The sequence below is a fragment of the Taurulus bubalis genome (genome assembly GCF_910589615.1).
Source record: "Taurulus bubalis genome assembly, chromosome: 7".
Taxonomy (NCBI): Eukaryota; Metazoa; Chordata; class Actinopteri; order Perciformes; family Cottidae; genus Taurulus; species Taurulus bubalis.
Genome location: NC_136595.1, coordinates 22658309 through 22682591, shown reverse-complemented (window position 1 = coordinate 22682591; position 24283 = coordinate 22658309). Strand labels below are relative to the sequence as shown.

At 43.7% G+C, this 24283-nt stretch overlaps 1 protein-coding gene across 1 annotated transcript; it reads left to right on the top strand.

The window, feature by feature from the left end:
* Window positions 1–1414: 1414 nt before the first annotated feature.
* On the top strand, window positions 1415–24283 carry colgalt2b (collagen beta(1-O)galactosyltransferase 2b; the record flags this gene model as incomplete). The annotated part of the gene is made up of 12 exons (XM_079221232.1): window positions 1415–1512; window positions 14192–14302; window positions 14426–14543; window positions 15352–15486; window positions 15588–15792; window positions 16980–17099; window positions 17424–17497; window positions 17783–17889; window positions 18274–18406; window positions 18624–18751; window positions 19550–19756; window positions 23014–24283. The coding sequence occupies 12 exons, from the start codon at window positions 1415–1417 to the stop codon at window positions 23285–23287; spliced, it is 1710 nt and encodes a 569-aa protein (XP_079077358.1). The 3' UTR covers window positions 23288–24283.

Here is a 24283-nt window from a genome sequence, read left to right as displayed (position 1 = left end):
TTTGTAGTGGACCCCCTTTTGCTACAGTTCTTAACTGTCTTTAGGAAAGCACTAGAGGGAGCTAATGGATTACCCCGACAGATTTAAATCATTGCTCTCTCTGTCTGTCTGTCTGTCTCTCTGTCTCATCCGCAGTGACTAAGAGCATCCAACAACAGGGGACATGGCAGAGTACTCTCCTTACCTCAACCAGGAGGGAAAACATTAGCAAGTGGCAGAGATCCTGGCTTAAATAAACAGAGCAGAGTCGAGACGGGGACAGAGGTAAGCTGTCTGTCTGTGCTGCGACTGCACTGCAATTAAAACAGGTTACTAGAGGATTACTGTAATCATAAGAGAACACGCGGTATAATATTATGATAGCATTGGGAGCATGGATGCCAACTTTTGTAGCTGGAGGTATATATTTGTGGATATCGGTTTTACGTAGCTGCACAACATATTTACAGCAAACTTCTGATTTTCTGTGGAAAGTTTGGGAAGTTGGAAAGTGTCATGGTGTCATATTGGTTTTGACACAGTTTCTTCCCTTATGCACTCATTGAATGTTTTGTTTTGGTGCTGTGATTGTTCAATGTTTATTGGATGCTTTTCTTTTCTTTTTTTGCTGTAAATAAACTTTTTTCATAGATACTGTTGATGTTATTATCAGTAAGTTCATGCCACTTTTAGTCCTGCAATTAAAACCCCTCGATGCAATACAAATATATACTTTTGCTGCTGTAACTTACATAAACTTCTCTTCATTAAAAAGACGTAAGAAAAGTGTGGCAGGCAGACAGAAGGTTGATGTCAGAGCTCTGCAGCATCCAATGTGCTGTCAATGGTCGACAGCATATGGAAAAGAACAGACACATGCAGGAAGAAGAATTAATGAGGAGAGACAAAAACTTCCAGGCTGCAACCAGCAGGCATCATGGGTAATGATGTGTTTAGAACACGGTGTCCTCCACATTTTGTTGACAAATATTGAATGAAAGCACTGATGGAAAGCTCCGTTCAAACTGAATAATTAGTGGTTTGTGTGTTCATGAGACATTTTGTTTTTTATTATCTTTGCACTCTTTTTCATTAAAAGGGGGAAGAGTTTTCAGAGCCGCAGCAGCAGCCATACGGGTGTAGGAGGGGTAACAGCATATCCCCCTCCCTTACCCCTCTCCCCCCCTCCCTGACTCCCTCGCTCCCTCCCCGCCTCGCTCACTCTCTCCACTCTCTCGCTCAGCCTCAGGACTCCAGGTCCAGGTCTAGGTCTAGTCCAGGTCTAGTGGAAGCGAAGATGCGGGCGGTCGGGGCCGTGGGAGTCGGTGTGCTGTGGGCGCTGCTGGCCGCGGTGGTGCCCGGCGGCGTGTCGGAGCTGGCGACGCTGGTGGAGGAGCAGTTCAAGCCCGAGTCCTCCCTGCTGAAGCCAAAGGTTATGATCGCCATTGTGGCTCGCAACGCCGCGCACAGCCTGCCACATTACCTGGGCTGCATCGAGAGGCTGGAGTACCCGAAGGAGCGCATAGCGATCTGGTGAGAGGCGCAAACCGGGATGGAGAGAACTGTCTTGTGTGTTTTTTATTTATTGAACTAAAGTTGTGCAAAGTGTTCTGCAACAGTTCTTTAAGAGTTACACACATCATGTTCACGTAGTTTAATTAAAGTGTGCATTTCCTGGAGGGCATATTCTCCAGTGGAGCGCGCTTAATGGGGACGCAGCGTGTGTCCGAGTTAATTATAACAACAACTCGTCGGTATCGGTTCGCAGACCTGTTGCTGCGTTTTACGATGCACTTACCTCGCGTGTCTGCCAGCATCCAAATTGCACACTGTGGGAGAAGATGAAAGGGCTGCTGTGCATGTTGGGTTAGGCTTAACCCTTAATCACGCCCCCGTCTGATTCAGCACAAACCTGCGGAAACGGGGCTTAAAACAGCAGGGCCGCCAGGTAGGAACTTAGGGGGCCCCTCACTCCAGGTAGGGCCCTGTGGCCCCTCACTCCAGGTAGGGCCTTGTGGTCTGAGACTGAGATACTGTAACGTTATCAAAGAGGGACCCTGCAGGTGAGGGGATGAAAGGAGACTGTGTGTGTGTGTGTGTGTGTGTGTGTGTGTGCGCCTTTTTGTATGGTCTGGAGGAGGGCTATGCAGGCTGATCTAATAGAAAACCAAACATAATCTGAGAGATTTAGAATGGAGGCAGGTTCATCATCAAAGTGCAGATACAGTATGAAGAATGTGAAGTTGAGGACATCAGTCAGCTCTGGTGGTGGATGTTTGCAATGCCCCCCCCCCCCCCCTCCATTAATGACCCTGTTGCACTCCTGCTGGCATTCTTGTGCTTCGTTTTCCACCCTTCCTTTGCTGAATGCCTCGCTTTTGTTTTCAGAGCGACTGTCTGTTCCTAATTCAGAGAGACCCTCACCAAAACACACACATAATTGCGCGCTGCAGAAACTCAATACATTGAGAGAGGAAGGGGCCCTTTCTGACTGAGCCAACATGGCTTTGTGAGTGGGTAAACTCACAGAGGAAGGGCCCCCCCCATCAGTTATGAGTGGCATCTCTCTGCCCTGTAGTCAGTTAAAAGAAGAAGAAAAAAATCACTGTGTATATTTGAAGCAGAAACACAAAGTATGTTTGTTATAACAGCAAAGTGTCAAAGAGAGAATAAGGACACGTAATCACACACGTAAGTTATTATTTCAGGCAATTCATTTAAATTCAACATGCCTCAGCAGAGCCTCATCTTTCTGCTACTGTGGCCCGACTGCCGTAAAGTATTCTGATGTTTGCATGAGGTTCATAATGCACTGTGCTTTAAATCCACTAAGATTATTACTGAACACACATAAACTTCTTCAGCACGCTGAGAAAACTGTGTTTGCAGCAGTTTGAGGGTCGTCCAGGAAGACATTAAATGATTAAATGAAAATAAAAACCACTGAATAATGTCGCTGTAGTATGTGGTGCTGATTTGTTTCCGTGGGAGTGAAGCATTTGAAAAAAAAAGTTATAGTTGTGTTAGAGTGAGGCCTTTTCTCAGTATGACAAACTTAATTGGCTTTTTGTGGCTAAGTTGGTTCAGAAACGTTCTCCACGCAGCTCTGCGCCTCTTTGTTTCTCTTAGTCGTCATCATTGCTGCCCGACATGTAAGCCAAACCACCCAATAAACTTCCAAATTGTAATTCAACTCTCCCTAAAACCTTAAATCCACATTATAGTGTGTTAGAGAGCAATAAGTGAGTGCAATATGACACCAGGACAACTACCGTTTAGAAGAGAGTAAAGGACGGAAGCAAATCCAGTAACATTTTACTTCAAGATGATTTAACACTCCTACTATTGAAAATCTGTCTTATGACATGTTCTTTTGTCTTTACTTGATGCTTCAGTAACTCTGGGAAAGTAGAGCGAGGGGGGCGATGTGAGACGAGGGTCTCCAGCTGGACTGGAGCCAAGAGCTTTGCAGTTTGCACACGGCACACCATCGTTCCCCGTAGAGCAGCCAGGTATCTCCACTTCACCGCCATCAACAGCTCGTCCTGATAGATGGTGGACAGATTGACGTAGAGTCTCGGGGAAACTACAGTGGGAGGCTGTGAAGCCCAAGTTTTTTTTTGTGCGAGGACACAATGTTCCTCCCTCTTGTTCCCCTCTGGAGCTTCAGGCCTGAGCAGCAAAGAGGATTGTTATTCCTCCCCACTACTCATTTTAAACGTGCAATCCAAGGGAGACAGCAAGGTGGAGTAGAGAAGAAGGATGTAGATGATTAAACATAATAATCAGGATGGTGAAAAAAGAGAAGAGACATAATAGAGTAGGAGCAGCGGGACCCCAGCTCCCTCTTTAACCACGAGATTTCGCTCCAATGGGAGGAAATGTAGTCCTTTGTTTGTGCTGCGTCTGTGTTTATGTGCATGCATTAAAGTTTAAGAAAGTGTATGGAGATGAGCAGTTGCAGAACATTCTGCAGTTAGAAAAGTTAACTATAAGTTCCATTTCTGGTCTTGAGAAAATGCAGTTTACACGCCTGATTAAAAACAACTTACTCTACAGTTCTATTGTTTCTTGCTTCTTGGTAGAAACCCTTGTTTTTGCATTGCATTACTACAATAACACAACGTTGTGTAGACTTGTTTAACTTAATTTGTAGTTGCACAGCCGTCTGAAATGATTTGGACAGTCTGGTATTACCATTCTCAGACGAGATTCCACCCCGCCCGAAGAAAAACAACTAATCAGAGTCTTTTGGTGCAGCTGATTTCATCATTTTCAGTTTGAAAGAGTCTTAAACATCTTAACAACATGGTTAGATGACACACTCCTGCATGTTTCCAAATATCTAGACAGGCTTTAGCCGGTCCGAGGCTGCTCGGAGGACCAAATCTTCCAGTTTGGGCCTGTTCACATGATAATCTGCACCAATCACCCAGGTCAGGTCTCCTCCGCCCTGTTGCTTCAGCTCCTGACTCAAGCTGACAGTTGTTTGGTCAGTAAAATTTCCCTTTACAAGTCTTCCCTCTGCAAGTAGTTGCAGGTCTGCCAGAGAGGTGGCAGAGCGGCGAGAAAGACTCACACTCTGCTGTTAAAAAATGAAAGAATGCAGGGCATTAGAGAAAGAGGGGGACGGGCGGAGAGAAGGTGGTCAACAATGTTGGGAAATTACCCACAGGGCATTTAGCAGGTTGGTTAATCCACATTCCCACACTAGCTTGACCACAAATGTTCTCAAGAGAAAGCTGAAGAAACTCTCACTCGGTAAAAAATAGTAGTGATAATGAGTCTGGGGGATTTTAATGTCATTGGGGGCGACTGTGCCTGAGGGGTTAGAGCTGGCCGTCCCATCATCACGAGGTGGGAGGTTCACTGTCCACACGTGGGAGTAACCTTGAGCCAGACTCTGAACCCTAAATTGATCCCCGAGACATTTACAACAGCCCTCTGCTCCTAAACTCTTGAATGTAAGTGACGGTTAAAACAAAGGTTACGTTTAAGTTGTCCAGGGTGAAAGAAGCTAAAGCCAGCGGCAGGTTAGCTTAGCTTAGCTTAGCATACATACTGGAAACAGTCTGCTGTCCTGGCTAGCAATCTACCTCCTAGCACTAAAGTTCACTAATTATTAGCTTGTTTGTTATATCTTGTCCAAAAAAACTAAGTGTAAAGTAAGTCTGGCATCTTGACAACAAGTGGAGACTCAAGTGCGTGTGCTAAGCTAAGCTAACCAAATGCCTTAGATGCATAACAGTAGAGAGTGACATGAACGTCCCACAGCTGACTGGGCTCCCAATGAGTGAGAGGTTGAGTTCAGAATTTTAGCTTTGATCTTTTGCCAGCTAACCGTTGAGTTTTGTTCCCGGAGCTACTATTTTTAGTAAGCAGCCTCAAAGGAAATCATAGAGGACTTCATAAGCTGTGAACTTTGTGTTTGTCTTCAGGTTTTTAGGGCACAATGCAGACAATTCTCTCTGCAAGTTAGACCCGGCCTATTATAATTGTTTTGCTCCTCTCTGCTTGCTGCCTGCTGCCTGCCGGCTGAGCTCATTGTGGGGAAGCGCTTTCCCAGGTGCTGCTCTGGGTGTAGAGAAGATGATTTGTGGACTGATCCATAAAGAAAATGTCGGAGCGCTGACATCATCGGCCTTCCCCGCACCACTGGCTTTCACAATGCCATGTTGTTTATTTACTCATTCATCATACGACCACTTATTTCATATTTATGACTATCATTGTACTTTATAATGATAGACAATGCAGGGATGGGGATTTGTGGTATGGATTTTTGCCTTGTTAACGTTTAACAACCAACTGTATATATCATTATACAACCGCATGGTGCAACCACTATAAATCCTGATGCACCCAAAGGTACAATGTGACGCCATAAGTAAAGAATTTTCCACTGTTGCCCAAATTCATACATGCTGAAAGCCTAACTGACAGATGTGCGCTGAATACTGTGTGTACTGCAGCTCCTGTCAGACACTGAGAGGAGTTTTATATAATTGGAACCGGTAGCTACTCTATGTCACGAGGAGATTGATGTGAGATTGTTGGATGCTCTCTACCATCCAGCTTCACATGTTTTGCCACCATGTGATTAGCATGAACAATATTCATGTTATCTTGACGAGTTTCAGTAATAAATGGATCATGAAACATTGGACTTAAATGCTGAGTAAAGCTCTTTATGACTGAACAATTTCTTCTTTCGTCTCAAATTTGACTTTTTAAGATCCCTTTTGAGCCAGGACATGTCTGTACTTAATGGGACACTTCTTTTTTACCTGTAAATAATCTCATAATTTAACAATTTCTGTTCAATATGCATCATTAGGTTGCGGGTCAAGAATGACAAATTTGCTACATTTGAAGGATAAACACGTGTGTAAAGTAAAATAAAACATGCTAAACATAACCAGCAAAAGCAAATTTAATAGGTAAGTAATGGCATGAACTGAAAATGTTACTTTATGGAGAAAAAGGACACAGCATCCAGTATATGTTGAGGTTGCATGTTATCTTGACTTCCCAACAATTATGCAGAATATGTTGTTTTTTTTACAACACTGCCTTGTGTCGAACCGCTATTGACTTGTGGAAATTTTTCCTTTTCAGTTTTGCTGTTTTGAGTGAGTTTAGATGTCCTCAATCATATGGATCACAAACCATAAAAGAGAAAAGTTTGACAAAAATGAAAAAGTCTTTCATAGATGGCCTTAGCAAACACACTTTTCAACTCAGTCTTCTATAAACGACGTTCAGCTGTAATCAGGGTGACGCCGGACAACTGACACATTAGGAAGATCAATTCTAAGTCATCAACATCTAATGTTAGAAATTTCAATGTAATTAATCAATAACATCAGATATTCACAATCATATGGATCATGTTGTCTGTAATATTATTTCCACACACATGTAACTATAGAAAATACACATCGGTCTGTCATTTGTCTATTAAAAACATAAAGATGTACGGCAAGCTTGAGCATATAAGTGTGTTTGGCTTTGTGTTATTTAGCCGTTCTTTACTGAGCAAATATATTGCTGCTTATTTTCACTCCCTCTGACGAACATACTGTATATAAGAACTGGAGAAAAAAAAAAGAGGAAAGATTCCAACACGCTTAAAACGTATTAGTGTTGCGGTGTTGGATCATTTTCCCCGCGCCAGGTGCGTCACCTCAGGCTCCATTCCTCTGGGAACGCAGAGGAGCACAGATTGTGCCTGGTTACGTCACGCAGGGAGTTGGCCATTTTAGGATCGCAGTTTATCCAAGCGTATGGAATAAATGATCAAAAATAGGAGGGGCTATCCTGTATTAATATGGGCATTTGTGAATGATTAGCAGCATCTGCTTTTTCTGTGTGTCAATACGGATTAGATCACAACACTGGCAATGAGTGGGTTTGCTCATCTTTATTGTTCTGGTGCAAGCATGTATGTGTCTTTTCACATATGGCTTTGTGTGCGTTTAACTGCTATAACACACATGATGGGTTCGTATCCTGCTTTGCTTCTCTGGCTCAGCCCCAGTTTTCCATTCACTTCTCCAGTTACCTCACAAGGCCCTCAGTGAGCCAGAGCCTCCATATGTGGCGTAACAGGCCACAATCATCTCTGAACTCCCAATCAGTATCACCTGAGGAGTCATAACCTGGAGCCACTACCAATCCGTGGGAAACTGGAAAGGTCTTTTAACATCTGCTAAGGTATTTGACACAATGTCCATAACGCAGGGTGATGTTTCCCGATTAGCAGCTGGTAAAGACACACACTCTCTGGAGCAGAGGGAGGTGCTGGTGTCTTCTTTCTGGACTGGAGCACAGTTTGCTTGAAAGTACTGACGTTGTAAACACTATATATAAACGTATGAAGCCATTTTACACAACATATTAAATCAAAGCCAACCGCTCATTTACAGACACGACTAGTTTGAGTCTCGGATGTAGTCGCCACATCTGGCAGCGGCTCCCTGCTGTCAGAAAGTCAGCTGTCACTTTTCTCAGGTTGTGCAACTACATCTGGAGTATGTTCCATCCATACCAAACATGGTTGTGTTGCTTTGGACAGTGAAAATGTATCACTGAAAACATTTTTATTTTGTTTTTTAATGAATTAAATGAATGCAATGAAATAAGAACCTAATAAAGTAAAAATTCTTGTCAACAAATTCAATGAAAAATACTTTACTATATTACTTAGGGCTGCACCCTCGTAGTGGATTGGTCAACTAATTGGTCATTTGGTCTTTGTCGACATTTTTTTTAATGCATTTTCATGCTGAATGACTTATTTTCAAGAACATTATGAGCACACCTCTGGTAAACACAGGATTCAAAGCTGTGCTTTTGTGTGATTCTTTGCGGAGAAACTCAGTTTTACAAATCCGTCGATTAAATCATCCAATAGATTAGTCGACTGAGAATTTCCTTTACAACTCTGACAAAGTAAATCTTTAGAAACGCTCAACAATATGTAGTTTTACTTTTTTTTCGAAAGGCTGAATGATTTTTCTAAAACAGCTGGGTACTGTAGCTTTCAGCAAATGTTACTCAGACAGGAGTAAACAGGGCATCTGTCGGGGACTTTTTTCAGCAGTGGGTTAATACATATTTGGTGGTCTGCTGAGTGTGAATAATGAATGTTTGACTGACTCTCACATACTGTTCTGGTGTGAAAAAGACCAAAAGCGCATAATGCGGTTGGTGAAATGGGTGTTCATTCTAACGCAAGATGTATTGAGTCATTTTTTTTAGCTGCAGGGTATCAGTGGAAATAAATAAATTTCACACATAATGATGGTGGTAATAGTAGTAATTACAAAGTGGCTCAATGTCCACTTTCCAAACACAGTGACTTCAGAGCCTAATCTTTGCCAGCCTTTCACTGAGCCTCAATCAACAAACTCTGGAGAGCTGAGGAGGTGCAGCTGACGCTGTTGTACCTGCTAACCGTGCAGCCCAACACTGGAGAAGGTATTCATGGGAAAGTTTTCTCTGTCGACCCGACATATCTGTTCAATCGAGTTTGAGAAAACAAAGAGAATGGACTTTCTAATCCCTGAGCCTTTTTTATTTAGGTCTCTCTGTCTCTCTCTCTCTCTCTCTCCTGGAGTGAAAATATCTGTTCCTGGCGAGAGACTGTGAATTCTTGCTCAGATGCCCCATGTGCACGAGCTCACTTCCAGCAGTATTGTCAGAGCTTGGCAGCACAGCTATAATAGAATTGGCAAACACTGAAACACAATGGCATCTTGGTATGAGCGCTCTCATCTGGAGGAGAGGCCTGGATGTGGAACAAGATAGTGGAGGAGTAAAGAGAACGAGTGAGAGGATGAAACGGTTCACTGTTCATCAGTGAGGGAACGTCTTTAGAGCAATGTATTCAAGAGAAAGACCGGTGCCCATGTTTTCATAGAGGAAATATAATTTTTGCTCCATCCATCTGTCTGTGTGTGTGTGTGTGTGTGTGTGTGTCATCAATTTCACTGCTTAACCACTGTGCTCACCCCTCCTCTTATTTCCTCCCTCAACAATTTTCTGTTCCTCCATCACTTCGTCCATCTGTTTTTTTTTTGAGTCTTCTCTTTTTTTTCCTTTTTCACAACCAGAGTGTGTTTAAAATTAATGAGTTCATTTGACTGCATGACTGCATTTTGTTTTGTGTGTCGAGAGTGTAAATAGTTAGCTTGTGTCCATTTGTTTCATTAAAATAGTTTAATAGCCATTATTGGCACGAAGAGAGCAGTGGGCTCAACGTGTTGTAGAACCAATAATTACAAGTTTGGTTCAAAATATGTCATGGCAGCCAGCTAATATTACAGAGTGAATGGGAATTCACTGGGAGAGACTTGCTCTTATAACTGAACTTCTATCCAGAAAACAGCAGGGGAAGAAGGTATAAACAATGATGCCATCCCAGCAGATCACATTGCATCAGTGTATAGTAACAGACCTTGAGACACCTGTTTTCTCCCGGAGACCAACATAGTGCTGAGGCTATAGAGCATAGGGCACCAGTAAGCCTTTCCTGGTGCCCTATGCTCGGGACAGAAGGCATGCATTTGTCATGGTGGACATCTGCAGTACTGCAAGGTTCTCCTACCACCTAAAACAATATTTTAAAAGATAATTGTAGAGAACTGTTAACTGGGGCATGGGACTGCACACCAGGTCCATATATGTTTGTACTATATTTTTTTAAACAATGATAATGTAATAGTTGAACACTTTTAAGTGTGTGATTGCAATGTAAAGTTTATGGGAAGGCAAAAGCAAACCAGAAAGACGGAACACTTTTTTGGTCTACGTGCTGACTGAAAAGCTTTTGTTTTGTAATTAATGACTCCCATCTGTTTTCCATATACTACACCTTATGGGAGACTGTGCCGCTGGTCTTTGCAGATACAATTAAAGAATCTCTTGTTTCAAACCCAGGCTTCAATGACCTCAGCAAAAATAATGCCAAGGTCAGGGTGGTGAGTTGCAATGCAGCGCAGGCGGCTCCTCTCATCCTGTCTCCCACCAACAGTGAACACTGGCTTCCCTTGATATCTAACCATGATGAATATATTTTCCCAGTCTTGAATATGAATACTGAATATTACACTTCAGTGCAAGCCCATCGGTCCTGTCTACTTTTGTTGACCCTGAGAGTCATGAGGAATTTCCCTTTCACCTCCATCTCTCTCTACCCGTCCAACTAACCCCTCCTTTTTTTTTCAATGCCCTGCTAGGTCATCAAGAGGCCTGCAGCCACGTCAGCCAGACTATACTGCAAAGTCAACACACACACACACTTACACACACTCTGGCATAGTCATTATGTTTTAAAGGCATCTACGCTCTGGCATTCTTGCTTCTTAATTACACGCAGCACCCGCTCATTATTGGCAGCGATATTAGATTGTTTATTTAATCAACAGAGCTGACACTGGCCTCCAGGATCAGTTCAGACCTGTGTTTACCTGAAAGGGCCAGTCTCTGAGACAAGCCTCTGTGTTTAAGGCCAGATGTCGGGCCCTCTCGCCCGCGACACCCTCCCTGTTATCTGACACACTCCTGCAGTGGTTATTTAACCCGAAAAGAAAAAGTGGGCGGGAGAGAGAGAGCGCCAGAGAGACTTGTCGGTGGTGGAGATGAAGATGTGACCAACGCGTCGGTACGTTTAACTGCAGGATTGCTGCAGTGGCACCAAATGGATTTAGTATCCGAATCAGACTAATAAGGGATCATTTGGGATTTAGTCATCCACACAGATATGATTTGTCTGCTGCGGCACTGATTGAGGACAGGTGTCATATGTGGGGGCCTTTGAGAGGTAGGACAGATGGTCGGGTGCACTGAGATTCGCTAACGAGGGAAGAGTAAACGGATGTGGATGAAGCGATAGGGAGCGAGGGAGTGGCGGGGCGTAGAGGTGAGCTCTGGGGAAACATGTGGTGTCCAGATGCTGATCATAAAGACCCAAAAGGGGAGAGGACGCCCAACCTTTAAAGCTGCAGGCAGCGGCTTAATGAGGCTACACTCTACTGTGAACTTCAAAACAGGCATGAAGAGGACACAGCAGGAGACGAGAGACAGAGGTATGGAGGGCGAGGAGGAGGCCCATGAGATAAGCCTTAAATCTCCATTTTAATATTGCCACTCACAGAAATCCAGGATATGTTGCTAGATGAGTTAGATAAAACATTCATGATCCTGCCGCTTCACACAGCTCAAGTATTTGGCAGGAAGTGCGAAGCCTCTTTGGCGCCGAGGTCACAGCACAGTACAATTCATCTGAGGTGGGTTATCTTGCCTGAAGGAAGAAGGACAAGCGTGTCTAAAATGAAAGGAAATTGAGGAGAGGATGACTCCATAGAAATCGTGGGAAGCACAAAATGAGGCACATCTTAAGGCAAAGATTAATTTGCTCGATGCTGTTTTCTGTGCCTGATCAAACAACAAAAGCCTTTCTTTGTTTCACTCTCTTTGCTTCGCATGTGTGTGTGCAGAGGGAGTGTTGCAGTGGGAGGAACCAGAACATGAAAGACATTTCATATCATCCTCAATAGACAGATTTATCTATTTACATTTGAGCCAGAGAATCTCCAGAACACAATTGAGATAATGCTTCCCTTTTATTGGCCAAATCTTTTTTTATTGACGTAATTGTTCAATTGAGACATTTACTATTCTTTTGCAGACCTTCAACCTTCACCAGGATTGCCAGGACACAGGAAACATATGTCCTGCCCGGAAGAGCTAATGAAAGTACAGAAATGACTCGTCTGAGATTTTTATATTCTTTCCGATTTTAGAAAGCCAACGAAAAAGCATCGTTAGCATTTTAATGTTATATTTGCAACTCTAAGTTGGTCTGATCATTCATTTTAGAAGGGTTTTAATGAGCTCTTTGAGTAATTCTCCAAAAGGAAAACAGCTTTATGGGTGATAACATTTTAGTTTTAGCAGTAAAATAAAGGGATTCAAACACACACTCTTTTTCACCCCTTCCTCTTCCTCTATCGCATAATCCTCCTCGTTGTTGTATACATATATACTGTCCGTATTGTTCTTAACTTTAACTTCCCAGAAGTTCCCTCCTGTTAAATCTCTGCCTGGAGCGGACTCTGTCATTGGACGATGGCGTGTAGGAACACATTTATTCCCCCCCGGCGATGTGCAGTTTAGCGGTTGAAAAAACATGTTTAATGTGCGTGCACATGTACTCATTACCCACGAGTCAGGTGTGTCAGTGTGTTTCTAGTCCACGCTAAGAAAAAAAACAAAAGCCAACCATCAAGCGGCAGCTTCCTCCGTTATTACTCTGGTGGGCTTTTACACACACTCAAACAGGTACATTTAAAATGGTTAACTACCACTTGTGCAGCAGATAAATCACCATCCACACTGCTGTAAAAACAACATTCCCAGGACAGAAAAATGAACATCCTTATGTTTTGTCACACATCTGCAAGTGTAGACACGTACACACACACACACACACACACGTATGGTATTAAAATTATTAACCGCTGTGTCTCCTTCACGCTCAACGCCTCTCTACAGCTGCTGGTTATGTGTGATGATATTTATCTGTCTGACTGCAGATTATTGAAATTCCAAACCTGAGAGGGCTCTGCCTCTTCTCTGACTCATCCATGTGTGCAATGCAAGACTGTGCATGTTTAAGTGTGATTTTCTTTTCTTCCATGTATGTTTTTATAGCGATATAAGCATCTGTGTGCATTTCTGTGTGAAAACAGGTGTTTCTGAATTGCAATTTGTGGGTAAATGTCGAGTGTGAACACTGTTATCATACTTCAAGCACGAGTCAACGGCGCACAAGTGTGTGTGTGTGCGTTTCTATCTCTGTCCAGCCAGGCTAAAATTGGGTGTGATTTTGGATGGATGACAGCAAGGAATATTACAGCAAGCAGTGGAAAACTCCATCTCACCAAGTGTGTGTTTGTGTGTTTGTATGCACACATTCAAGTGCAAGCGTCCGCCGTTCCTTTTTTAAAGGGCAATTTAAATGCAAAGACAGCCGATATTTATTTTTCTGAAACCCATATAGAAGTGATAGGAAACTGCACAGTGACACAGTTAGGTTTAATTTCTTTTGCACAGATTTTATATAGACAAACTCACACGTACAGTAGCTGCAGTGTCTTCTGTGAGTGAGCTGGAGTGGAAATCTCTCGGTTACGAAACGGCTACGTAGAGCGCAAACCACACGGGCAGCAGCAGCTTCTACAATGACATCATGCGCTTACACACTGCTGTTGTGTCCATCCGTCGGTCCAATACTTCTGTGTCGACTTATTGACACAATATTCAGATTAAGTCAAATATAAACTTCAGGGCGAGTTAATGAGATAAACGTCCTGGTGGCAGCCCGTTTTGACGTGCTTGGTATACCTGCATTTTTGTTTTGTTTTGTTACCTCAGAGCAACATCTGTCGGCACTGTGGCTCCTCATTAGGCAGTGAGGAAGCGCTGCAACACTAAGGCTGCCTGTCATGACATCAGAGAGTAATTGGATAAATGTGGAAGCCTGAACGTCTCCGTCCATAACACACCGTCTGAATGTCATGACTCCAGTTTTTTTTCCCCAGGTTTTCCAGAAGTTATTTACATCTCAAGTGTTTCGCCGATGCTCCAGTTTCCAGAGTGTGCTTCCTTTGCGTAACGTCTTGTGTCGTCTTCGTTGGTGTTTCAGGGCGGCGACAGACCATAATGTGGACAACACTACTGCTATGCTGAGAGTATGGCTGAAGAGAGCCCAGAGCATCTACCACTACGTGGAGTGGAGACCAATGGATGAGCCCAAGTGAGTCCTGTTTTCTATAGGAATCATTTATTCACATCATTGTCTTCTATCAGTAATTTGTTCTGGTTTTCTCACATTATTAATAGGCCATGATCAATTACCTACCTCGTATCTTTGTATCAGGTCATACACAGATGAGTGGGGGCCGAAGCACTGGCCTCCGTCGAGGTTCAACCATGTGATGAAGCTGAGACAGGCGGCACTGAAGGCGGCCAGGGAACGATGGGCCGACTACATACTAGTAAGACTTTGATACTATTTTGATTAATATGTAAAAATTCAGTCAGTCACGTTTTATAGCAAAAAGCTTACACAGTTTAATTTTGTTATTTAAAAAAAATCTTCAGGAGCTCTTGAAGAATTTAAGCAGCCACACATATTCTGCCTGGAGAGTTAATTTGTAATAAACACGAACAATACAATTTAGTTTGAGTTCAAACACCAAAAGTGGAGCACAGGAGGAGGTTGGTGTGGTAGCGCTGAGTCGGCAAACAGCACTGGTGAAGTCATAGTGGCAATCAAACCTTATTTGTATAACACCTTTCATACAGGTTGGTGCAAAGTACTTCAGATGACTGACGAGACGGAAAAACAAGTATGGACAGTAAGAGCTAAAAACACGAAAGCAATTTAGCAACTTAACAATTCAAGCGATTGAGACAAATGCACACTAGACAATAAAATGAGTGTAATGAAATAGAATTTAAAGCTATAATGACAGTAATAGCAGTAAACAGTGTAAAATAAAAACTAGAATAACATAACATTATACAACCTAAATGCAATGAAATAAGCAATAATCAAAAATAGAATAAAAAAGCAACTTAAATATAAGAAATGAATGAAATAAAGTAGCAAATGAACCATGGCCATCCTGCATCGGTATGATTGGATGTTACTGGTGAAGGATGAGTCTGTCATTGTGAATCATGACTGCCCATTTCATTTAATTACCATTCGTTAAAGATAAACCAACGCTCTACAATTTAGCTCCAGCTTGTAAGCGACATGACGAGTGACCTGTCCACTCAGACGCTCTCCCCCTGTAGTTTGTGGACAGTGACAACCTGCTGACCAACCCCCGCGTGCTGAACCTGCTGATGGCTGAAAACCTGACTCTGGCCGCTCCCATGTTAGAGTCCCGCTCGCTCTACTCCAACTTCTGGTGTGGCATCACCCCGCAGGTACACTTTAGACTTTGAACTCGTACGCCCATCCGTCCGTCCGCTCAGCTAGATTTACCATCTGAACCCCCGGTGCTCTTCATCTCCCTCCTCTCCGTCAGGGTTACTACAAGCGAACCCCAGACTACCAGCCCATACGGGAGTGGAAGCGGCTGGGCTGTTACGCCGTTCCCATGGTGCACAGCACCTTCTTAATAGACCTGCGTCGTGAATCCAGCAGGGACCTGGCCTTCTACCCCCCTCACCCGGACTACAGCTGGGCCTTTGATGACATCATGGTGTTTGCCTTCTCGGCTCGTCAAGCAGGTCTGTAACGAAAACTCAACTCGCGACAAACTACCACATTTGAAGCAGGGCTGCGACATGGCAGCTTCTCTTTAAGAACCGTCTGTGACTTCACTAGTTCATCAGTAGTCTGTTGCAAACTGGTTTTTCATCCTGCATGTGTGCACTGCTGAGGGCTTTTCTTTACTGCTTTTCAAGCAGACGAGTGAATGCAGCGAAAAACGGATCCATGTGTTTGTCTCGACCGTGCAACAATGCCAGTGTTTGTAGATTTGTGTGTTTGTCGTGAGTAATCATCCATAGGGAGCAAACGGAGCCATTGAGCTTTCCATTACATATGTAAGAGTATGTGTGGCATTCTCCTGCAAACTGAAAGGCAAACATATTAAAAGCATTCACATAAACAGATATGCAAACACAAAGAGCCGACTTACAACTATGCACAATAGTGCATGTAAATATACAGCATTCTAAATGTAAATATTTCCCTTTTGAACGCATTTTTCAGATTTATGAGCAATAAAACACAGAATTGCGCAATTCTTCAGCCATGAGTGGCCTGGTTTGACCGATAGCTCATGGTGGCTAATGTCATTACTCTACCTTTGTTACTGTTGCACTACACTTTATGTCACTTGTATATCATTTTACTTTTCAGACAAACTAAATTAAATGTAAAAAGTAGGAATATTTGCTCAATTGCAATAAATGCAATTTTTCATCAATTGAAATACAATCAAATTAGATAATTAAGGAATGAAGCAATACATATTTTACACAATGATGGATGTTTCTTACAATTTAATAAATGCAATACACTCAAATGAAACATCTTACTGCAACACGTGCTTTAAAAGAAGGGACAGTGTTGATGGACAGACGATGTAGTTCATCTCTAGATGTGTGTAGTAGTGTTCTTCCTGGTGTCTACAAAGGGCAACAAAGGCTAGTTTCCCACTGTGTATAACACTGTCCATATGTGTAACCATAATCCTCTTTCATTTACTGGATGAGCTTTATGCTTTAACAACAACACTTGAAAGGAGCACCAGGCGGTTTACTTTCACTGTGGGAGTATTTATTTGCTTTTGTGTAGCGTGTAGACGAGGACCTGAGAACGTCTAATTTGCATGTTTGTTTGAAATATTTGGGTCAAAAAGGTTTCCTTTACAGAACCGTGTGTGTGTGTGTGTGTGTGTGTGTTCCAGGTGTGCCGATGTACGTGTGCAACAGAGAACATTACGGCCTCCTGCCCGTCCCTCTCAAAGCGCAGCAGAGTGTGGAAGAAGAAAGCGAGAGTTTCATCCACACCATCACAGAGGCTTTAAGTGAGTTCACAAACAGAAACACACTCTTTACTATCCATCACGCTTTGATTACTTCACCTCTCAGGTTTGTTTCTTCTCCTTCTTGACCTCTGAGAGCCGCTGTGGTTACATCCTGTCAACCCTCTTTGCTCTAAACCGTCTCTGTCTCCTCCTCCTCTCTCTCTCTGTTTATTCTACCCCCACCTCCCTCTCACTTTTGGCCTCACTCACTGCTCAGATTTTAAATAAAGCAAATTAAATAAACCGCCTGAATCCAGAGGAAGCTTGGCTTTTTTTCGAATCCTGTTTTTGCTGCCTTAACCTTTTTCCTCCCTCTGTCAACAGTTGACCACGACATGGAGCCGTCTGAGCACCTGTACTCTCCTCCCTCCCCGCAGGGCACCATGGGCTTCGATAAGGTGAGTTATGAGCGCTGCCTGGAGGAACGTGGGCTCTTCAACTTCTGTCTCTCTGTATATTTACAGCAACTCCCACTTCCTGTTTTTGTAGCCTTTCCTTGAGTCTCCACGTGCTTCTTCTCCCTTCTTTGCCTTTTGACCCCTAGCTTATGTTGCATTTTGCTTCTACTTTTCCACAAAGAGAAAACGTGACAAATTGCCATTAGGAATATACTTACAGAGCGAATTAAAATGTTTTATCTTCAACAACTACATCTCCTTTTTGCTTCTTGTTCAAATGTCTAGGTTTACCTGATCAACCTGAAGCGTCGGCTGGACAGAAGAACCAGGATGTTGAAAACGATGTCTTCGCTGGGTATACACACCACGCTGATGGACGCAGTGGACGGAAAGTAGGTCACAGAGCCCTGCATGCCCACGATGAGCTGACCTGAAAACATGCGACCTCCTGTAACTGTGCTCCTTGAATATCAGCCAAGATAATGCCCAGTCTCCCGTCTGTCGCTGCCTCTTTCTGACGTCTACATCCAGACATCCTGTCTAAACAAGAGCTTTGGTGTCTGTAGCAAAAGCCTCAACTTACTTTCCCTGCTCGGCGCTTACTTTAATCCACAGTTGAGAATGTCTTAATCCTCCTTCCAGCCGTTGTTTGTCTAACAACATGTATTACTTGTTGCAACTTGTCGAGTTTGACTTTGTGTTTTTCAGTGAAGCCGTTTTCACTGATGATACCTCTCTTTTCCCACTACTACATTCCCCTTCTCCATCTCTCTCAGGGCTCTCAATACGTCCCAGCTACAGGCTCTAGGAATAGAGATGATGCCGGGCTACAAGGACCCGTACTCGGGCCGAGTTCTGACCAGAGGGGAGATCGGTTGCTTCCTCAGCCATCACTCCGTATGGAAACAGGTGAGAGCAACTCAATAAGGGTTGTGTAGTTCAGGAAAGAGTCTCCCCACTTCTAGTTTGTATTCCTTGATATAATCTTGCATATTCTAGATAAGATAAATAACAGCACAATCATCACCAGGAATAATCATTTAAAAAAAAGGGACAATCTGGACAAAACCTCAGCTGTTATTCTTTCATTTTTAAGGGAGTGCGTTTTTGTTTTTTTCCTCTTCAGGTGTTGGAGCTCGGCCTCCAGAGGGTTCTTCTTTTAGAGGACGACGTGCGGTTTGAACCCAGGTTTAAACGACGGATCCAGTCCATAGTAGATGACATAGACAAAACCCAGCTGGACTGGGACCTCATGTAAGAACACACACTCAGTTTTTATGCCTCCACGGTGGTGACAACTGTGGCCGCAGGCATTGTGTTTTTGGGTTATATATATCTCAGGAACGCCTGGAGGGAATTTCATTGTATACAACACAAGCATCCACTTGGGCTCAAGGTTGAAAATACTAGAATTTGCTGGTCACCTGTGACCTCACAAATCTCCTTTTTTTTGGCCATAACTCAAGAATTTCTGTGCTAATTATTGCTAAGAACAGGAGTGGGACGCAAGCGCAGGAGACTGACAGTGATGAAGCTGGCGTGGGCAGATAAGGACGAAAGCAGGGGAAGGCGACGTAGTTTTTTTGAGTCACAGGGAGAGAAAAAACAGTTCAGGGATCGAGGGAAAAAAACAAGGAAGCAAACGCTAGGAATCAACGATATGACGTTTGGCCTGGCTTACACACAACACAATCTGACGACGAGTGGTTGAAAAGCGGGAGTAGATATACAGCATATGTGAACTGGGGAGAAGCAGGTGCGCTTGATTAGCTGATTGCAAACAGGTGAATGTGATGAGCAGAGCCGGGGGAAATTAGCAAAGGGAAGCCACGCCCACGCCAGCACACAGCAGAGAACACACAAGTTATAGATAAGGATACAATTATGAAGGGATGTTTTTTTTTAACATATATGGATATGATTCACAAAGTTGACTGGTGTATAACCATGAGGTGGTAACACACTTTTTTTTCTTCTTAATTAATGTTTTATAACTAAAGGTTTGCATCCATTTGTGTGATCATCAGCACACCCTTTCTGTCTCCGCTCCAGCTACGTGGGGCGTAAGCGCATGCAGGTGCAGAAGCCGGAGCAGTCCGTGGACGGCGTGAACAACCTGGTCAAGGCCGACTACTCCTACTGGACGCTCGGCTACGCGCTGTCACAGCAGGGAGCCAGGAAGCTGCTGGCTGCTGACCCCTTCACGAGGATGCTGCCCGTCGACGAGTTCCTGCCCGTCATGTTTGACAAACACCCAAAGTCAGTTTTTACTTCGTATTTCCTTGTGACAGGAATAATGTGCGATACAAAGGCTTGGAGTTGTATTTGAGACATGTACCGTAAAAGTCGGGTTACAAGCCGCTCCTACCTCCGGTCAGTGTCCCGCTGTAGCAAGTTAGGAGCAGCGCTAGCTAGCTCTCCGCTCCTGCTGCTAGCTCCCCGCTGCTGCTGCTACTGCCCGCGTCCCCTCTGCCCAAGTCGGGTGTCAAGCCGGGGCTGGTCCCGCTACCTTCGATGGTTGTCGGGGAGCTAGCGGAGAGTTAGTGGAAGTTAGCGGGGAACTAGCATGAGCGCCAGCTAGCTACAACGCGGAGCCAAATGGGACACTGACCGAAGGTAGTAGCGGCGTGTAACCCGACTTTTACGGTAATGCAGAAAATGGCAAAGCTCAAAATAAACAAAACTCACAAATACACGCAGATTACCTTTTTAGCATCCTGGTTTATGGAGAGACAGATATTTACTGAGGACCACAAATAGATGATCGCAGGTGCATTCTATATCAGGTAATCCACATTCAGAATAAACAGTATAAGCTTTATTTGTAGAACAGTGAGGCATGCAGGATCCAGTGCACATAAACGGACTCGAGGGCAATAAAGCTGCACAGTACTGTACAGTAATTATCTATACATAGACACAAACATGCATGCTCGCTGTCGACTTTTTAGACCGTGGTGTATGTAGTTTTCTAGTTTGTTCTCGTGTGGTAGACCACAGCCTTCATCCAGTTCAACTCCACGTTGTGTTCCCTAGCTATACGTCTTGACTTCTATGTCCTTTTTCTGTCCCTCCTTGCCCGATTATGTCCCTTTTTTCTTTTCAGCACCACCCCCACTTCTTCTTCTTCTGGCCTGCTCCCTCACACACAGGGCATGGATTGTTCCTGGGGCTTTACACACACAATGCCTGCTTTTCTCTTTCTTTGCTGCTTGGCGATTGCTGCTGAGCACCACTGCACCTCCGCCTCATCTCCTTCACATTTACTTTATCTTCTCATCCTTCAAATCAGCCCTCTGTCTTTCCAAGCTCTCATCTCGTTCTTCACTTCTGTTTTCTATTTTTTTTTTACATTTGATTTCTTTTAACATTCCTTCACTCCCCTCAACAGACCTTTACTTTCTCTGCACACCTTCTCCCTCCCTGTGTCACCCACCTCTCCTCCCCCTTCCCTCTCTCTCTCTTTGAGGAATGTGGGCCAGCACGGCTCTTCCTGCTGGTTGGAGAAGGGGACAGGATTCCCATTGATAGAGGCCTGAGCGTGGGGGTAGGGTAGAGATGGACACCATGTGTGTGTGTCTGTGTGTGCGTTACTATATAAATACATGGAGATGTGTGTCCAGTGTGCAGTGTATAGATTACTAAGTAAACAGTGAGAGAAGGTGAGTTTGTTTAAAAAAAAAAGTGAAAGAAATGGGAAATATGGACAAAAATGTCAGAAGGTGGCTTGAAAATTATGTAAAATGTGTTTTTTTGGTACATAAATGAACAGCAGGGGATTATGTGCTCTGTTTAAATTGTGGAGATTATGCCACACGTTGTTTTTAGAGGGAGGAAGGCTGTATGCCGAGACAATTTGTGCTCTAAAGGGCAGAGAAATATAAGACAGTAAACCCAGTGAAGAAGGCCTCATTGCAGGAAAAGTGTGTGTGTAGGTGTGTGTGTGTGTGTGTGTGTGTGTGTGTGTGTTTGTTTGTAGTGTAATGAAGGTATTGGGTTTCCCCGTCCTCATGAGGCGCAGACAGGTTTCAAACAGGCAATTGGACGGCAGGGAGTTGACCTCTGCGATGACCTCTGTCTGCACGAGCCGCCAGGGCGACGTGTCACAGACAAACATCCCTCATTCCTCCTGCTGGGCTGCAGGCGCATGACGGGCTGATAGTAGCTTTGGGTTGTTTTTAGTTTGACACAATATGATTACGTGAAGAGGATTTTATTATTTGATTTATCATGGACAGTGTTGCAGTGTACTGTGATGTAAAGTAGCTGGTGCTTGTACTTTACTTGAATACTTGTGTTTTTTTTGGTCCATAATACTTTTATTCTATTTAGGGCTGCAACTATTGTTTTCATTTGTAATCTGCCAATGATTCTCTCGCTTGGTCTCTAAAACATCAGAAAAGTTTAATTTCCAGAACATCTACAAATGCGTCTGACCAACAGTCAAAAACCCAAAGATCTCCAGTTAAATATCACAATATGAAAAGCATCAGATCCTATTTGAGCTGAATATCAGCTGAATAATACGCTCCATTGCTTTTCATTCTCCCACATTTATCTGACAGCAATAGACCATAGTTACCTTTCAACATACAAAATATGAAGCATTGTTGTAAGTTCAACTTTACTTGGGTGGCTCTAAAGCCTGAATCCTTCCACTACTGTTAATATAAAGCATATGATTGTGTACCGAGGAATAAAAACATTCGTGTCATGACTACATTGCGCTGCAGTAGAGAGGAGCATCCTGTTCCTTTATGTGATATCCTGTAGATCTGCTGTCTGTGGCGCAATTTTAAATCCGGTACATTGAGTATGGACAGCAGCACTTCCAGTTAAAAAGATATGAGTCAGTGTAGCAAAATGCAAAATAATCATAAAAGTCCTTCCTTTCTCTTCACTCTGGTACAAAGCCGTCAGAGACATAACCATCAGTGGCAGAGTACTGACATCACATTTCTAGATGTCAACATGTTTTTATTGCACAAGCAATTTCTTCTTCTTACTAGTTCGGTCAATCTTTGACCGAGGTGTCACCGGTCATTCACATTTCATAGCAGAGAACTGAAGCTGCACTTTCATGAGCTCACTGACGCTGAAATCAATTACTGTGGCTTCAGCAGACTAGTAACATGCAGTCACATTCATGCAGGTGTACAGTACCATCAGAACCTGTCACCTCCAGAACCTTCTCCCTATGTGCTATGTTTTTGGTTATTGTTGATTTAACCTCTTAAAAAAAAAACTTGCTGCAACCTAATTCCTGGTGTCATTTATCAAGTGTCATTGATCAAGCAAAAATTCCTTACATTCACTATTTCAAGTTTCTCAGATGTGAGGTTTTTCTCTGTTTTCTATTATTGTAGACTCAATACTTTTAGGTTTTGTGCCATTTTTGGACAGCACAAGACATCACCTTGGGCTCTAGGGAATTCTTCTAGCCATTTTTCTCCAACACTAATACCTTCTTCGTCCCTCTTTCCCGTCTCCCGCCCTCTGTCCCTCATCCTCCTCAGCACTCAGTTCAAGTCTCACTTCGAGCCGCGGGACCTGAAGGCCTTCTCCGTGGAGCCGCTGCTCATCTATCCCACCCACTACACCGGAGAGCCGGGCTACATCAGCGACACGGAGACCTCCACCATCTGGGACGACGAAGCCGTGGCCACAGACTGGGACCGGCAGCACGCCCGCAAGATGGAACAGCAGGGCAGCATCCGCCCCGTGGCACAGAACAGCGTCTCTGGAGAGTCGCCGCCCCCTGCAGCTCGAGCCTCGCGGGACGAACTCTGATGAGCTGACGCTCAGAGAGAAAGACTTGCGTGTACACACACACACTTGGAAAAAGACACTTGAACTACAAGCTGACATACTGTACATTAATTCACACATATATATACTGTATATATATATATATATATACACACACACTGATGTCCAAGTGGATAAAAGCAGAGTGAAGATGTCAATCTACTCTGCTGCCTGATGAAGGGACACTGAGGAGAGGAAGAAGAGAAACCGGGACGAGGGCCAGCAGGCCTTTGAGAAAAGCTTTATTTATTCCTCATGTGCCTCCTCTGGGCACGTGGAGACAGTTACAGCCCGTGAAAAAAACCTCAGCAACACGTGGAAGACGGCTAATATAATTTAAAAAAAACTTGAAAGAAAAATAAAATAATTCCCACGAATCAATTTTTTTTGTTTAGGAAGATTATTGTTATTTTAAAAAGATCAGATTTGATAATTTTTTATGGACAGCAAAAGAATAAAGGAAGCTGTCTGAAAACAGTGTGTGTGTGTGTGTGTGTGTGTGTGTGTGTGTGTGTGTGTGTGTGTGTGTGTGTGTGTGTGTGTGCGCGTTGACAGATGCATGTGTTGACAGAACATGTGGGAGGAGGGAGGCTGACATACTGTACCCAAGAGTGCCTCAGATGATGATGACACACACACACACACACACACACACACACACACACACACACCAAGAGGGAGTGCGGCCCTTCTTTACAAGCAGCAGGACAATAATGGATGTTATTAGGCTCCGTGTTTCTGTCATTGCAGATATCTCACGTGCACAGCGGGCTGGTCCTGCTAGTTGGCTTTCAGAGCCTCAGCAGTACGTTCCACGTAGCCTGCAGGATGTATGATATATGCACTTGTGTCCACTTCAGACCCCTGCTTTCAGAATTTCCGCGTGTTGAATTTCTTTGGATAAACTGAATTATTCATGTCCTCAACACGAGCTGTTCTTCGTTCAGTTGTGGTGCCGGGCTGAACCAATAAAACGAC